Source organism: Rhinatrema bivittatum, chromosome 1 (genome assembly GCF_901001135.1).
Source record: "Rhinatrema bivittatum chromosome 1, aRhiBiv1.1, whole genome shotgun sequence".
Lineage (NCBI taxonomy): Eukaryota > Metazoa > Chordata > Amphibia > Gymnophiona > Rhinatrematidae > Rhinatrema > Rhinatrema bivittatum.
The window spans coordinates 256128207-256140584 of record NC_042615.1 but is presented as its reverse complement, the minus strand read 5'-3'; the positions used below and the strand labels follow the sequence as shown (position 1 = coordinate 256140584).

Below are 12378 nucleotides of genomic sequence, written 5' to 3'. Positions count from 1 at the left end.
TAGCTGGTTTCAAGATCGTTATATTAAAAAATTAAACAAATACATTTAAGGCATCAAGATTACAGCCTATAAAGCTTCTAACAATCAAATGTCTGACACAAAATGGGTAGAGCAAGCTATGAACCATGGAATCCAGGGTTCAAATCCCACTACTCCCGCTGATGCCCCTTGTGACCTTGGGCAAGTCACTTAACTCTCCATTCCTTCAGGTAGAACTTAGATTGTAAGCCCTCTCAGGAAGGAAAATGACTACAGTATGTGAATTATAACTCATCTTGAGTTTAGATTTGGAAAGGGAACGTAATTAAATCTAAAAATCCAACTCTTTCTGCACCCCATTTGGTACCATTTTTTGCCTCCAAAAGCTGTTGGTTGTCTGCGTGGTTTTTGAGGTGGAGAGTTGTCACATGTTTGTGACCCAAGCATGAGCAAAGGGATATTTTTAGTACACATGTACCTGTGTGTTTTTTTTTTAATGTGATATAGATGTACTTGGAACTACATATTTCTTAAATTCTTTATAATGTTTTGTTAAAAAATGTAATCAGAGTGCACTGTAAAGTTCAGAATGGCAGCTAGGTGTAAAATGAGCAGTAAAATCCTCCCTGGAACTGAGCAATTAAGACTGATCATAGCACTAGCACTGGGGGCTGCTCAGCAGTAGGTTGGTGTACTGCTCTGTAAGCGTGTGACTGATCATGTGATGCCCTTTTTCTGAATGCAGTACCTGAAGTTAAAGAATTTTGAGGAAGAAGTCCGAGCACACCGTGACCTGGATGGGTTCCTGGCTAGAGCCAGCATAATACTGGACGAAACGGCCACCTCCCTGGATGATGTTCTGCGGGAGATGCTGAAGCATTTTGCCGAAGATTCAGATAATGCAGAGCCAACCTGCAACTTTGACAAAATCATGAGCACTTTATTCACTGACTCAGGGATGCCGAGAGAAGGGAATGGTAATCCACAAATGAATTTAAAGCCTTTTATCTAAACGTGTTCTCAGGTTTATGTAGTCACTGGGTGTGGCGCTAGAGGGGAATTGATGTACTTAAGCTGGAGTCTCCCCAGTTTGGTGTCCATGGAGAGTGCAGTCCTTGATCGTTCCAGACCTTTGTGGAAATAATAGGATTGTTTCTACGCTAACTGCTCTTGCTTTTTTGTGTTTCAGTGTATTCTGACAAAGTGAGTGAGTTTCCAGGTTTTCTAGACAAAACTGTAAATCTCATTTTCATCCAAATTATCTTGATGGGGCTAATACTCCAGTTGTGTAAATGCTTTATTTTTTCACCATTTATCATTGAGTAGCTCAGGAAATTCTAATGAATGCCTTTTTAAGGGAAGTTTCATGACTATTTCAGAGTCCAATTGCAGAGAGACAGCAGTTCATAACTACGTTTTACAGCAGAAAATTACTATTTTGTTGTATATATATCTGCAGTGCTTTTCTAATGTTTCAGGCACAGGTTTGGAGTGGAACTCCTTTTTAATTGAATGTTTTATGGCATTGCAGCGTGGTAGAGTATTGGTCTGGGGTGGTTTTTGCTCCTTTCATGAATATTTGAAGTATGACTGCTATGCTTTAGAAACTGAAAGCTTGTGATTCTTTTTAGTTCTCTGTGAGATGAAGAGGCGGTTTCAGCATAAGGGTGAACCAGGCTATGCTATAAGAAGCCTTTACAACCCCCTGATTGGGGACAGATGCAATGACAAGCAAAATGCTGCTAGCTGACATTTAGCAGAGCAGATACATAAACCAAACTAAAATAAATCTTTTTGTATATGGTTAAATGAGGTTAGATGCTGGTTGGTTTGGGGATTTTTTTAAATTTTATTTTGTCCCAGCAGTTTCCAGCTATTCCTTCTGGCCTCTCATTTATTGGGAACCAGTGCTGAGAGCCTGGCACCATGAGCTTTCATATTCAACTACTCTGGGATTGTTCTTCGGTTGTACTCTGTTGTAGTTCTCTCCCACCCCTGACAATCCTAGTCTGGTCATTGCAGTTAGCAGTCCTAAACTGGGGGGGCCTGTGCCAGGGCTTTTTCCGGAACCCTGCAATCATGAGCCCTAAATCCAGCCACTGTGTGTTTCCATTTCAGAAAAAGACCTTATGGCCCATCCAGTCTGCCTATCTGTCCACATTAATTTAGCATCACTTCCTTAGAGAGATCCCCTCTGTATTGATCCCATGCTTTCTTGAATTCAGATACTGCTTTTGTTTCCACCACCTTCACTGGGGATTGGACGGCCCGACTTGGAGCCACTGTGCTAACTCCTCATGTATTTATGTTCATTGATGTGCTACCACTTTCAGCTGCACCTGAGCATAAAGTTTGGCATTGCTCTGTAGAACAGGTTTCTATATAGTGATAAAAATATCCTTGAGCAACAGCTCAAGAAGAAAGCATGTGGCAATCACAGAGTCGTCTTAGCTGTGGGGAAGTTGATCAAGTAGAGCAGAAGTTCCCAAAGCTGTCCTGGGAGACCCCCAGCCAATTAGGTTTTCAGGATATCCACAATGAATATACATGAGATAAAATTTGCATGCATACATATTCCTGGATATCCTAGATACCCGACTGGCTGGGGTGGGGGGTCCTCCTGTACAGGTTTGGAAACCACTGAAGTCTGAAATGTAGTATCACAGTTAACATGGCCACAAATGTAACTAATGGTATATCTTTGTTCCTGAGCCTTGGCAGTTCATGGGGTCCAAACAGATGGTAGAACCTTCAGTGCTCCAATATGGCTGCCCACAATCCAACTAGTGACCTCAGAGCAGCAGAATCGACAAGTGCACCGGCCTCCCCCTATCCTCCTCCCCACCCTCCACACGCACACCTGCACACACACAAGCTTTCCCACGGCCAATTGTTTTAGTCTTCCCCTCCCCAGTCCGTTCACTCACGTCTTCCTGCGGCACAGTGCTAACTCACTTCTTATTCCCACCCCCTTCTGAGATCAGTTTTCTGCCTCCTCCCCCATCCTCCACTCCACTTCAAATGCATTTAAAGAGTGCCACTCTCCTTCTGTCAGCAGAGGAGGGAAGGAAGAGAGGGGGTGTGAGCTGACCCGAAGGGAGGGAGAGGATGGTGATCAATATGAAGGACCTGATTATGTCTGCCCTGGGCCTGAACATTTCTGTTGATGGTTGTGGCAGTAAGGAAGGAAAGAGCAGAGAGATGAAATGGGGTCTTGCAGTAACCTGCTGCCATGATCTGTGCTTCAGTACTGTTAAACAAATACCACGTTGCTTGTTACCATTTTTCATTCTCTTCACTGTGCACCAGTTCAGGCAAATGAATGAACACAAATCCATTGTTGTTCCTCGCCTTCGAAAATGCCTTCCATCAAATCTGTGTGGGTTCGTGAAGCTGGGAATGCATAAATCTTAAAATCAGATAAACTGTTAAGTAGTTTTGATATCATTTTTTGTTTTTGTTTTTTTTTACTAAATTTGTTTTCCAGTTCACCTCCTATCAGATACAATTCAGGGGGTCACAGCAACTGCAATGGGAGTGCAGTATCAGCAATCCTGGCTCTGTATCATGTAAGTAAAAGCTCCTAAAATGTTCTGTATTTTGAAAAAAAAAAACAATCAAAAAAGAATGTTAAAAACTGTACACCCATGGACTTATTTTATTGCTAGGTAGCTAGTTTTGTAAGAAGGGTTAACAGTCAAGAAGAAAAACTTTAAATCTATGTACACTGTCTCTGTGTGCATGGATGAAAAGTAGACACTTGTGTTGCTGTGTCCAGTTCACTGGTCCCAGCCTTGCACACAATATTTGGTCTGTTTTTTTTAATCAGGCAGTTGAACTTGAAACCCTTATGCTCTAATTCATGGACTCTACAAGCAATCTAAAGCACCATCTTCCCAGCTAGAAGAACACTATGTGCTTTAACCAAGTTAAATTTCTTTTCCTTTTCTGGCCAAGTGGTCCTCTTCAGCTGCTGGGCTTCTGTTCTCTTTGTGACCTACTTTAATCCCAAACTCTGCTTGGAGTGAGGGCCGCCTTACACCTGCTTTCAGCTCATGCCAGCACAGGGCCAGTATGTAGTGTTCTTCCATTATACCTGAGACGTCCCCCTATCTGGGAACTGGGATTGTCGGCTCTGTAACACTCCTCCCCCTCCTTCTGAGAAGGCTCAAGGAGCAACGAGCCATATATGAAAAACATGCCGCATCTTTAGCACAGCCTTCCTGCAGGGCCTCAGTGCTGCTTCTTAGTAGCTCACGTTTCAGATTTTTATTGTGTTGTTTTTATTTTTCATCCTGTGGGTTTCCATTTCCATTGAAGCTAGGCCTATTGGGCTATGAGTGCCATGAGCCTTCATTCAAGTTGACTTGGGGGGGTTCCTTTCTATTTTCTGTTCCCTCTCAGCTCACTCAGCCCAGTTATTGTAACCACAGTCCTTGGCTGGAGTACATGCACCAGGGTTCCTTCCAGCGCCCAGCAATCATCAGCCCTAAATGTGGTGTCAATCCGTTGCACGAGGTCCACGGTTCCCTCCTCCCCCAGGACCCTTTAATGCTTTCTCCACAGCGTCCCCAGCCTCTGCTGACCAGGGGAGCGGAAGATTTGTCCTGGGAATCCAACTCTGGCCCTCACCTTAAAGTCTTAATGTCTTTATCTTCCCCACACTTCTCATACCTGTGTAATCTGCTCATGCTGTCTCAGTCTTACTTCTTAAAGTTTTCTCATGATCCATGTCTATGGCAACTCAATTTTCAGATCGCCTGTTTGCCTGGGTAATAGTTTTTGCAATTTGCCCTTGTGATATATATATTTGCCCTTGCACACACTCCTAATGTCTATCATGTACCTTACTTCATATGTAAGTGTCCTATCTCTTCAGCTTTTGGGCCTAATTGTAGCAGTTTGGACAGATGCCATGTTGTCTAGGCTCAGAGCTCTGCATGTTGGAATCAGTGCATTAGAATGATCAATTTAGCTTTTCTGAGAGTAAGGCAGGCTTTGACAGTTTGCAGCTGAATGTGTGTCTGTGCGACTTATTGAGGCTTGTGAATGTTTTATCTTTTTGCATCCTTAGAAGACAGAAAAATGTTTAAACCCATAAATAATATCACTCGAGTCAAGACTTTTAACCATTTTACTATCCCAGTCACTTATCTCTTCTTTATGCTGTGTACCTTTTTCCTACCTTAGAAGAATATTTGAAGTTGATAGGATATTTCAAAGACATTTATGAAATTTTACTGTATTAATAGTTTGGAAGGAAATAACATGCATGTTTAAAACACCGTCCCCCATTATTCACAATTAAAAGGTGTGCCAGCAGGAATTTGATAATTTTCTAACGTTATTTTTTTTTAGAAATTTTTTTTTTTTTATAAAGAGCAGCACCATGTTTCCATCTAACAGCATAAATGAAAGGTCTGAAGGCAGGATGTGGTTAACTCTGTTCTAGCACTGCAGCCAGGTTTGGTGTTCAGGCTAATGCCAATGAATATTTATGAAAAAATGCCTGCATACAGTGACTCGTAAGTAAAATGAAAATCCCAGACTTCCTTTGCAGCTCTCTAGAACCAGAGTTAGCCATATCTTTTTTGGAAAAAAATTGTTTTTCAAGACACGCAAGTCCTGATCATTTTCTTTTTATATGCTTGGTGAATAGTGCTATACTTACATACTCACATCTGGAATTCCTACATTTTGCCTAGTCTGTTCACAGTGTGGGGGAACCTTACTCCCAAATTAGTACCAACATACTTACATCCTCACACTGGGTTTGCAGATAGACTGGTCAGAATTGTTTAAACATGTTAGCACTTGTTGATATTTTTGTAGTAGGGCTGCTATTTGCTTTGTGCAGTGTTTGTAGTACTTCTAGTGCTAATATAGTTTGGGCGTATGCTGTTGATGTTGTTTCTGTTCTTGTGCTCTGCTTTTGTTGGTACTAGTATTCATGACAGGTCAGGTCCTATCCAGGAGACTTGTTTTCAAAGGGGTTTAAGGACTGCCTGGAACAGAGATGGGAGTCTTAGGGTACAGGACACGAGATTACCAATGGCAGCTGTCTTCTTTCAACCCTTCCTAGTCCTGGTTCACCCCTCAATTTCTTCTACACACACACAAACTGCTGTTTTTAGCCTTTCTAGTGCTGACTACTGAGAATTCCAAAATGTCAACACACAATATTTAACAAATCTGTAAATTATTGTAGCAGCATATTTGTATGTTTTTATTCCATACTAGATCATTATTAAGGGATAACACTGAAAACAATTCAATGGCTATAGCAGAAACATTATTGTAAATATGTACTATTTTACAATAGTAGTGTTTAAGGGGGTAATTTTCAGACAGGCTACATATCTGCAAAGTTTGTGTGTACTTCCTACCTGTGGAATTTAACCCAATTTTCTTTTTTTTTTTTTTTAAATTAATCCAGCAGTTTCTTCCTGTTCCTTTGGGCAACTAGTTCAATCTGAGCCAATGCTGCCTGGTTTCACAACTATCTGGGGATTTTTTTCTCTGTGTGATATCCCCTCCTGGGTCAGAGGTGCAATGCACCCAGGGGTCCCTCTGGAGCCCTGTAATCATGGGACCTGAATCAGACCACTCGGTCACCCCATTAGGCAACAATCTTGGAGCCCCCTCTTGTCTCCCCTCCCACTCTAAGGAGTTGTGAATGCTGCCTCCGCAGCATCCCAGCACCAGATGACCTGGGTGGCAGAAGACCTGAACTGGGAATTCAACTGGGCAGGGCAGTGTACAGCACTTACCAACTGATGTTCCAGGTCTGTTCTGCACTCTGTGAACATTTGCATGTGATTTCACTTTGAAAATTGCCTAAGGAAAATTACCTGCTCGCAATTTACACCTGCTATTTCGTGCAGGTAATCTTTCCGACTAAAAATGTGCTCATAGTTTTGAAAATCCAAATGTATACACCTAGTTCCAAACTCTTGCACCAAAAATACCTCCACTTACTGCAGGTAAAAGTATGTGCTTAGTGGCACTGCATACATATGAGAGAATCATGAGGTGTTTGCTTAAGTCTCTGCTCCAAAAGAAAGGTAAAGGATGATAGTTTCCTGATCAGGGTTCCTTTAATTTAGAAAAGTGAGGTTAAGCTAAGACAGCTACTCGTAAGACTTTCCCAGAAGCCTCCACAAAGTTTCTGGGAGCCTCCGTAGGGAGTAACTCAGGCAGGGTGTATAGTCAGCTCTTAGGTAGAAGCTGGCTGCCAGGTGGAATAAATAAGGCAGCTTTAGCAAGAGAGGGACGCACAAGGGAAGAGGGATGGAGAGAAGGCAGCCAGCCCAGTCTTCTCCACAATGGAAGAGGATACAGATGCAGAGCTTGAAGAACTCAACTGCATGCTAAGCTAAATTTGGTTCTAGTTTCTGTGAAGGGAAACCTTTCCTGTACCTAGTGAAACCCTGGGGAAACTTTAAGTAAAGTCAGGAGAGAATGGGAATATACAAGGGAAGTCTTTGATTGTAGATTAGGCAATGCAAAGTATAGAGCCCAGACACTGCTTAAAGTTGGGTTACTGTGGGTTGCAATTTTGTGGAAGGGAAAAGAAGAAAAAGCTATTTCCGCTGAATTTGCCATGCTCCATTGGTGACGTCATGTGGAGTTCTCTCAAATCAATTATTTTTTGTGTACTGAGCATGTGCAGGCCTTCCCAAGTGAATGACTTTTCCAGAATTCTCTTGAGTCTTTTTTTCATCCACGCTTCGTACAGATGCAAGAGATTCTTTCTCTCTCCTTTATTCTGGAACTCTAAAAAAAAAAAAAAAAAAAAAAAAGGCACTGTTCAGTGCTACCATGGTATCACGCCCTAAACAGGCTTCAAGTATTGTGCCTGCACACACACAATATCCATCATGGTCGGCCATAGCTGTTATATCTGCCTAGGCCCAGACCAGAACGAGGCAAATTGTCAGAACTGCAGTTGCATGTCCCTAAAGGCTCAACACCAAGAGGCTAACAAAATAGCCCACCTACGAGCCAACTCTCTTCAGCAGGCAGGTAACTCCTAGTCAGGCAGTGCCCGAAGCACCACAAGCAGCATGCTTCACCAGGTGTGCGGCCAGACTCCTACTCTAAAAAGCGCTGTGTGGAGTATAAAGGGCCTACTACTGGGCCACCATCACAAGAAGTGTCATCAAAGTGCTGTTTGTCCAGCACCAGAGCTCATAAAAAGAAGCAAGTACCAAAGAAAAAAGCACACAGCGCAGCAGCAGCGCACCATAAGCACACGGAACACCATTGCCTTATGCAGTATTATTGGCATTGTCAGTGCACGGTCCATCAAAACCTCCAGCCTATGGCTCAGACAAGAGCACAGCTTCGACCATGGTACCATTAAAGTACTCACCCATGGTGCGAAGATGGCACATGGGGTGAAAAAGTCACGTGAACAGGCAGGACAGATCCAAACAAGGAAGCAGGGAAGGATCCGAGTCCCGTTCCATTAGACCAGTGGTCCCCAACCCTGTCCTGGGGGCCCACCAGCCAGTCGGGTTTTCAGGATTTCCACAATGAATATGCATGTGAGAAAATTTGCATGTTATGGATATCCTGAAAACCCGACTGGCTGGTGGGCCTCCAGGTCAGGGTTGGGGACCACTGCATTAGGCCACCATCCCGAGCCAGTTCTTCACACTCAGAAAGGGAACTGTCATGTGATATGTTAAGGGCAGCCATTCCACTGCCCAAAATTCCTCTGGCTACATATGCATTAGGTGTATCAATCTACCCCTTCCCAACCACTGTTCCCTGGTCAATGTTGGCATCCGCTGTGTGGCAACAGGGCTTCAGTTTGCAAACCCCAGATCCGATTAGCTCGGTCATACCTATCATGCTGCAGCTGAGGGTAGTTCTGGACCAAGTTTATTGAGTGCTTTAATTTACATTAAGGTCTCAGGTTATCTAGAAAGAATTGCAAATGCTATTACAGTAAGTTATGTGAATAAGAGAGACGTTCATAGCACTGCGCAGATTGTAAGTTACAAGTTTATGTTGAAGCAATTATCAGTTATGTATGTTTAAAGTTTGGGAAAATGGAAGCAGCTTAACCTAAGAAAGTTGGTGTTTGAACTTAGAATATTATGCAACATAAACTGAACATAAGTCTGGTGGATATAGTAATGCAGGTGAGAACAGAACCTGCATTCTCCCAGGACAAGCAGGATGTTAGTCCTCACATATATAGGTGACTTCATCAGGCTGAGCACTTTTGTCAAAGTTTCTAGAAACTTTGACTGGCACGCTGAGCATGCCCAGCATGCCATCATCCCTGTATCCACAGGGGTCTCTCTTCAGTCTCTTTTTTTCCACGCTGCAGTTTGCCTTGCGTTTAGGAGCTCTGTGAGATTTTTCTCACAACTTTTCCTCACTGAAACACTTGAAGTTTTACTTCACAAATAATTTCCCTACACGGGTCTCCCTTCGCGTACATTTCATCGACGCTTGGTGAGTACTATGCCCTGTACTCCGGTCTGTTCCTGTCACCACACTATCTGTTCCCCCAGGTTACCAACCGAATTGCAGCCCTCTTTTCTTCCTATGTTTATCACCCTCGGCCCGCCCCACGATGCCCGCGAGTGTCCTTGCTGCGATCTTCCATCGGGACTAGAGGGATTAGGACGTCCACGGTTCCCATTGCCCCAGGGCCCCCGTTGATACTATCGATGATGCCCCCGTCAATGCTGTCGATATTATCAAAGCCTCCATCGATACCTCCATCGATGCCCTCGACTAAAGAAAACGCTCCTTACTTCGGGTTCTCAACCAGAGCCCCGAGTAATCCTTGGGCGACAAACAATGCCAGGAGCAGTAAAGGCACGGTGACCATCCATCGCCAGTGCCATCCGGGACAGCGAGGGCATCTTCCTCGGTGCTGGAGAATGACCGGGTCAAGCACTGCGGGAATCATTGTCACTGCCACGGTAACTGTCTATCACTGATGCCATTCTGGACATCGGTATCAGTGCTGAAGAAAGACCGGGCTGAGCACCGAGGGAAACATTGTCGCCGGCACCAACATGGTTCCGTGTTCGGTGCTGGCACTGATACTGCACCGGCATCAATGTCCATTGCACCAGTTGCGAAGCAGGCCCAGTTACAAGAGTCTCCATGCTCCTCTGCACCCGAGGCACCGAAACGTTCCCCACCGACACCGGTGCCAGGTACTGCGCCACCACAGATTCATGTGGAAGTGCCAGTAACGCCTAGCCTGTATCCCCCTGTAACTGCGCTACCTATACCAGCTTCCAGGGAGAAGCTGGACGTCATCGTCAGTCAGGCTGTCCTTGATGCCTTCCAGAATCTACTAACACCTGTTATTGTTTGTAAGGTTTTGGGTGGACCCTTGGACACTGTGGCAGCTGATCACGCACACGGGGGAAGTCCCGTGAGGGGCCACAGGTCAGGCTCAGCTTTGGGGGACACAACACAGAGTTATATCTTTTATTAGACAGAGTTGAGAAACCACCAGAGGTGGCAGTAGTGAGTAGAGATGAAGCCCGGCTGAGCTTAGGGTTCCTCAGGATAATGGAACAGCGATTCCCTCTATGGCTGTGCTGTAGTGGAGAAAACTGAGATAGTGAGTATAGTGGAGCATACACAGAGTTCTGGTATAGAGTCTCATTGGTAAAGTTACTCACACAGCGGTTTCTCCCGGAAGGTGACACAGAAGCTGAAATAGAGGCAGGCCCTTGAGGAGTGAGTACCTGGTTCCAGGGAACATCTCTGAGGAAATAAAGTTGATAACTCAGTGATGATGTAGGCAGCGGCTTCTTCCAAGCAGAAGAGATAAGTTCAGGCAGCGAGTCAGGGAACATGGGCCCTCGAGGAGCGAGTACCGGTTCCTGATAGCGACCTGAAAGAAATGAGAGAGGCCCCCGAGGAGCGGGTACCTCGTTAGGATAAAGTCCAAAGTTGGAGAGGCAGGGTAGCTAGGTACGGAGAGAGAATCCCATCCGTAAGGAGTTCCCTTGCTAACTTGATTAGCTAGCAAAAAGTGTAGGCTTTTGTATCTGGGATGCGTGATGTCATCTCAGGGGGACGCCCCTGAGATTTGCGCCAAAGAGAGAATAAGAAGCAGGGCCGCGTGGTGCGTGCACCCTATTGTACCTGGACAACATGGCGGGATGCAGCACCCAAGCCGGACCGAGGACGCCGGAAAGGATGGCAGACAGACGCTGCAGCAGCCAGACGTCCATCAACCGCAGGAGGAGTCGCAAAAAAGGTAAGGTGGGCAGAGTGGAGATGTTGGGCAGCGACAGTTGTAACAACACCGGAGCCATCGACATTTGCACTGTTGTGGCACCGCCTCGTTATGGCACCAAGTCATCGACGCCAACTTGTCCTTCTGAGCCTCCATGGACCCATATGCCTATCCCGGGATCCTTGAAGGGCTATGGGCACTCTAATCCCGCTTTGGCATCGAACCCATTGAGACCTAAGTAAAGGATGTGTCTGAAACCATCCCTTTCGACCTGGTCACTAAAAAGGACCAGACGTTTTTGGGAGGATTTATGTTGTAACATCTTCCAAGAACCATATTGGTGTCACATATTGCTATTTACTAGCTATGATTGACACAACACCAAGGGAACCTCTCTGCCATCCATATGAAATTCGAGCAGCATGTGATTGCTTCGAAACGTCCTCCCGTTGCCAGTAACAGGACTCTGTACTAGATGGTAACCTGGCTTACGGCCCCTGATTTACAGCCCGAAGTCCAAGATAAACTAGCTGATCTGCCATGCACCGCAGATAATCTCTTCATGCACAAGGTCCAGCAGACAGTGGCTCAATTGCAAGACCACCGCGAGACCCTGCGACAGCTCTCTACGTTTCTTGCACAGCAAAGAGGGATGCTAGAAGGACCTTTTACTGCTCACGCTCCTAGGTGAGACCAACTGATATCCAGATCACACCAACTCTGCCAGTCGGGCAGGCTCCTGGATTTTTCACCCTTGCCAGACAACAGAACAGCCATCCCACTGAGAACTAGGGCTCGAGATACCGTTCCCCGGATGCAACAAGGCAGAGGATTTTAATCCCGCTATTTCCTACTTTCAAAGAAATCAGGTGACCTCCGCCCATCCTGGACCTCAGAAATCTCAACAAATTTCTTCAGAAAGAAAAGTTCAGTATGGTGTCTCTCGGCACCATGCTTCCCTTACTACAACAAGGGGGTTGCCTCTATTCTCTAGACTTTCTATATGCTTCATAGTGAGTCAACAACATTTTCAATACCAAGTTGTGCCATTCGAATTAGCTTCAACAATTTGTGTATTTCACCAAATGCCTAGCAGTGACTGCCGCTCATCTACAAAGAACAACAGCATTCACACGTTTCCTTACCTGGACGACTGCCTAATAAGGAATCAA

General features: G+C 44.9%; 1 protein-coding gene across 3 annotated transcripts in view; it reads left to right on the top strand.

Annotated features, from left to right (window-relative positions):
* Nucleotides 1-12378, top strand: part of SLC4A11 (solute carrier family 4 member 11) — a 726210-nt gene that overhangs the window by 529225 nt on the left and 184607 nt on the right. For all 3 annotated transcript variants that reach the window (XM_029593900.1, XM_029593909.1, XM_029593918.1), the window contains exons 5-6: nt 725-956; nt 3467-3548. In XM_029593900.1, the coding sequence (XP_029449760.1) occupies nt 725-956; nt 3467-3548 (314 nt within the window). The remainder of the gene's footprint in view (nt 1-724; nt 957-3466; nt 3549-12378) is intronic.